Source organism: Mus pahari, chromosome X, assembly GCF_900095145.1.
Source record: "Mus pahari chromosome X, PAHARI_EIJ_v1.1, whole genome shotgun sequence".
Classification (NCBI taxonomy): Eukaryota; Metazoa; Chordata; class Mammalia; order Rodentia; family Muridae; genus Mus; species Mus pahari.
The window spans coordinates 82,239,165-82,244,679 of record NC_034613.1 but is presented as its reverse complement, the minus strand read 5'-3'; the positions used below and the strand labels follow the sequence as shown (position 1 = coordinate 82,244,679).

Sequence of the window (5,515 nt, the reverse complement as noted above, 5' to 3'; positions counted from 1 at the left end):
TGAAAGCTGTATTTACAATATACTTCACTGTCTCCTTCACAAAGGCACGGACTTGCTTTTATTTTTTTTTTGCCTCTTCAGGGCCTCCCTCAGTAAATCTTTCATTGACTGGCAAAGTACAAGCTCACTAATAGTTCCGTGGATGAGGAACCAGAAGGAAAGAGGTCCTCCCTCCAACCCAGTTTCCTGATTTTGAAGAGACCCCTTTCTCTTGTTCAGCCCCATCTCCGCCGCAGCTCCCCACCCCCGCCCCGGCCCCCAGGGTTTTCAGTACCAGTCTATTTACATTTCAATGTCAAAGCTACAAATCCCTTGGTAGCATCTAGAACATTTGACATTCTGGAAGCTAAATCACCTACAGTTTCTCTCCAGCCCAAGGCATTCTGGAATAAATGATTTCTTAATTCGTTGACGGGGTAGGGTGGGGGTAGGCGTGAGGCCCGAGTCCGAGTCTCGTGATAAAAGGTATGTTTCTCATCTTTCTAGTTGCTTTCGAGAAAAAAAATTCTCCATTTTTGCCGCACATTGGTAGGACAAATATCTTCATTCCTTTGCTTATAATCTTTGACATAATTATCAGTGACATATTGATTTAAAGTGCCGCTACAGGAACTGGAACAGGAATGCTTTGCTTGGCCTTCTGGGAGTTGTAGTTCCCGAGGCACCCGGGTTGCCTGGCTGGCCCCGGAACTGCGGACTACAGCTCCCAGGCCTTCTCTAAGCCCTTACCACACAGGCTCAAAGCCACAAACCAGTAGGAGGTGGCTGTATTGTATCTATTGTATGCCTTGGCTGGTGCATTTTTTTAAAAAAACAATTCCCTGGACGTGAAATTGAGAGTGAAAAGCATGGCAGATGAACAAGAAATCATGTGCAAACTGGAAAGCATTAAAGAGATCAGGTAAGTCCCTCACTGCTTAATGCAGCATCCTTCCACTCTCCTCGATCACCCTCCCTTCCCGGGCATCCCTGGGAGCAGGGAGTACTGTTTGTTGTTGGTTTGTTTTTGTTTTTTGTTGTTGTTGTTGTTTGGTGAAAACTATCTATTGTTGGGCTACTTACAAAGGGAATGGGGAGCTGGAAGGGGGTCCATCCATCACAGACTTAACAGATAAGGTGAAGAATGAAGGGGCTTGGCTTAATTGAAATCAAGTATAGAGGAGGTAGTTGGTGGAAGTGTGTGTGTGTGTGTGTGTGTGTGTGTGTGTGTGTGTGTGTGTCGTGTGTACCAGGCAGAAGGGAAGAAGTGGAGATGGTGATGTCTTTCCAGATGTAGCTGAGATAGAATAGAGGTAGAGGGATAAACCAGGACAACTAATTGTATTCTTTTTGGTATTCTTTTTTGTTTAGAACAAGTCGCTTTTTGCTTCTTGCTTTATAACAGTTGAGAATGATTTTTCCTTCAGCCTCATGACCCAGAGCTTGAGAAAGCCTTTTGAAAGCCAAGTTTAACTGGCCAATTCATTCAGTTTGTAACTTTGATGTGGCTGAAGTCTGGGGATGCTGATGAACCTGGGGAGTGGGCTGTTCTTGTTTGCCTGTAACTCTTTCACCACTTTTTTTTCCTATCCTGGGGTTGGAAGGAGGTTGTGAACTATGAGGATGTTAACAAGAGCTGGAGGTTTGGCAAACTGAGAACTGTCACACCTCCAATAGGTTACTCAGCAAGCAAGTTTTGATACTGCAGTGTTATTCCCGCCAAGAAAAATAATAATAATTCAAATGCTATGTTGGCCTCCCCTGCTCTGCCTAACTCCCTGAATCTGTAGTGTTTTTCAGACATATGCAAAAAGAAAAACAAGGACATAGAGCATATCTTTTCTGAAAAATTAGGCCACATAATTTAACCGTGACAAATTTGACAAGAGATTTAACCTCTGTGGTATCTCTGCAGGAGCTACACATGGTGATGGTAATGAAGAATCCTGGTTTCTTCTTCCTCTTGGAGGGCTTGTGTTTTTTTTCCTTTTGCAAAGTAAAGAAATGATCATTTATTGAGCCCCTGTTATGCCAGCCCCTCTCCCATTTCAACCATTTTTGCAAGTGCCCTGTGACCTTCGTCATAAGTGGAAAAATGGGGTCTGGAGAATTTGAGTGAGTTCTTATATTCATAAAGCTTAACAATGCTGCATTTTCACAGGAATTGAGTCTGCCTACAAAGGCTCTGTTCTTCTGTTTCCCACTGAAGGTCTGCTGCTGTCTTTTTCTACAAAGACATCAGGAGCTAGGAAATGAGATTCTTTGGTTCAGAAGAATGCTATAGGATGAAACTAATGAAAAGCTTAGACCTTTGAACAGAGAGCCTCTAACTTCAGTCTTCTCTTCATGGATTTTAAAATAAGTTTATCTTATCCCCAGAAATAGACTATTCGGGATCAAGGACATTAATCCCCAGTGAAAACAGACCCTTTTCAGTGGAGCCATGACTTCTTTTCTCAACCACGTTAGATAGTAGAAGGAGATATTTAGAGAGAAGGCTGAAGTTCCACTCCAGTAACATGAATTTCCACTCCAATAACACTTGGCTGTTAAGAAAGAGCCAGTGCAAAAGCTAGATTTCTGCTGAGAGTATCACAAGGCCTACTAAGACAAAAGATTTAAGTAAGATCCAGAATATCCAACTTTTATTGAAAAATTTCATGCTGTACCAATGACTCTTCGTGAATGAAAAACTACATAGATATCAATATTGATAAATCACAGATTCAGAATAATATAACAGGAGTTTTAAAATATACATCATGAAAATGCCTCTGTAAACAACTGCAACCCCCTGGGAGCATATAAACATACAAAAAATCACAATGCAGAGAAACTTCAGACTTTTAAACAGTGTTGGAAATGTTAAGGACTACAGAGACTTTTGGAGTTGGAATAAATGCCAATTTGTCACGAATCTATGGGAGCCAAGGATTACAGTGTGTTGGTTTCAATGAGGAAGTTCCCAATAGGTTTGGGTATTTGATTCTTGGTTTCCAGGTAGTGGTGCCCTTTGGAGTGATAGTATACCACTGCTGGAGGAAGTGCTTTGCTGGAGTAACATGTTCAGGGACTGGGCATTACCAGTTCTCTCTGCTTCCTGTTTGAGGTTGCTTCTTGCCTTCCTGTTCTTGCTGTCTGCTGCCATCTCTCTCCTGCCACTATGGACTTCCCTTCTGAAACCATAAACCCAAATACATTCTTCCTTAAGTTAAAGAAAATTATAATACCACAACAAATAGATAAGTACCAACAGCAAGAAAAACAAAAGAAGATGCTAAAGGACATCTTTAAAACAACCTAAAAACTCAACAAATAGGTTCAACTGTAAGAGAAGACAGGAAAAAAATGAGTCAGCTTAATACTAAAACAAGAGAAATCATGGTGAGGTTATTACTTATGTTTAAAAATTGTCACCGGACAGGAGAAAGAGGACAGGAGAAATAAGTAGTTGGGAAAATGAGGACTAATATTGTTCCTTACTGAAGAAAAACAACTTCCAGATTCAAGAAGCTAATCCAACAGTAATAGAGTCAACTAAATCTACTCCAACGCACATTATAATCAGACTTCAGGAAAAGCAGGAAAAAGAAAAAAAAATCCTTGAAGGAAAGCAGCTGACAAGTAGCAATCCCCTAATTATATATGTGGGGAAAAAATAGAAAAGCAATTTCCTTAACAGAAAAAATATCAAGGACTTAGTAGAAAGAGGTACAGCATGTTCAAGTGCTGAAGGAAAAGAGCTGCCAGTGTAGAATCCTATGTGCAACGATAATATTGTATTTCAAGATAGAAGACATTCTCAAGTGATGGAATTATCAGCAGAGGTAGTGTAGAAGGGTGACCAAATATTTCAAGTAGAGAAAAAACAACTTTGCAACACCAGGAAGCATAGAAGTACCAAGCAAAAACATGACTTTACTTTCTCTTCTGAGTTTTCTTAACTATGTTTGGTGATCAAAGGAAATTTTTGTTTTCTGTTTTCTTTTTTATTATCACATATTAATGTGTATAAAAACTTCTAGTGACATTCCACATATGGATATAATGTACTTTGGTCATATGGACCGCTCTTCCACTCGCTTGTTCCCTATTCCCTGGCCCTCTTCTTCCCCATCAGACCTCTTGAAGGAAACTTTCTAACATATTTATAACATAATCTCAGTGTATGTACATGAATATTTATGATATGTAATATATATATATATATATATGGGAATAAAAGAAATAAAACAGATAACATATTTCACTAAAGTTGGTAGTATATTAGGAGGTACTGATAAATTCTGTATATATATATGTGTGTGTGTATATATATATATATATATATATATATATGGTATTTCTTAAAGCAAACACTAATAATATACAAAGAGATGTTCTTAAAAGTATAAAAAAAACACAAAATGAAATTCTAAAACATGTTTAGTTCATCCAAGAAAGGCAGGTTAAAACAAAACAAAACCACCTAACCAACTAACCCCCACCCCACCCCCACCCCCACCAGCAAGCAAGCAAACAACCCCCCAGGCAGAAAATAAAAAGAATTTACAAAATTTAAAAGGCAGATCTAGTTTTTACATTTAAATAAATCTGTTATAGATAATGTAAGGCCGGAGAGATACCTTAGTGGTTAACAGTGCTAATTATTCTTAGAGAGAGCTTGGGTTTGTTTGTAGCTCACAAGTGCCTGTAACTCTGGTTCCAACATTCTTGTCTGGTCTTCATAGGCATCTGCATGCCTACAACAGACTGAAATCATGCAGTATACACACATACATGGTTTAAAAGTATTTTGTTTTATTATTTTGTGTATATTGGTGATTTGCCTACATGTATGTCTGTGCCGTGTGTGTGTGTGTGTGTGTGTGTGTGTGTGTGTGTGTGTGTGTGCGCGCGCGTGCGCGCGCGTGCATGCGCACACGTATGCAAGTTTGGCTTCATTAGGTAAAAATGCAACTAAAAAGATTTATGCAATGAATTTCTAGAATGCAGAGGTTAATTCATGTAATTTATTAATTTTAAATTGAGAAAATCCTATCAGTATATGCTTGATGTCTGCATTTCTATAGGTAACTATGTATGGGAGCTACATGGAAGGAACCAGCAAAGATGAAAAAAGGATCTGGAGAAAGGAACTAGCATTTGTTAAAAACATAATAATTTAAAAGTTCTTGGTTCATTTAGTCGTTCATCTGTCCAGTGGAAAGAATTATCCACATTTTGTACCTAAGGGTACAGATTGGGAGACATTAGGCTTACCTAAAGATGGTTACATAGCCTCCATTCACAGGGTACATGCATCAGTATCATTATCAAGTGCCTTTATAAATGCTGATAACTCAACTAGCATTCCATTAATCACTGTTTTCAACTGTTCTAAATTATGATTACCATTATTTTAAAAGTCCTATTAGAAGAACAGCACATTTTATTAATATGTTAATGTTCTTGGACTATAATAACAATGATGGTGGCATTTTCACCTAATGAAGCCAAACTAACACACACACACACACACACACACACACACACA

At 38.7% G+C, this 5,515-nt stretch overlaps 1 protein-coding gene across 2 annotated transcripts in view; it reads left to right on the top strand.

Annotated features, from left to right (window-relative positions):
• Positions 1 to 643: 643 nt before the first annotated feature.
• The window catches only part of Zc4h2 (zinc finger C4H2-type containing), a 19,651-nt gene continuing 14,779 nt past the window's right edge, over positions 644 to 5,515 (top strand). Inside the window, exon 1 of one of the 2 annotated variants that reach the window (XM_021187993.1) lies at positions 644 to 901. In XM_021187993.1, coding sequence (XP_021043652.1) covers positions 849 to 901 — 53 coding nt within the window. In that variant the 5' untranslated portion in view covers positions 644 to 848. The remainder of the gene's footprint in view (positions 902 to 5,515) is intronic. The other variant, XM_029534205.1, reaches the window with a different exon arrangement.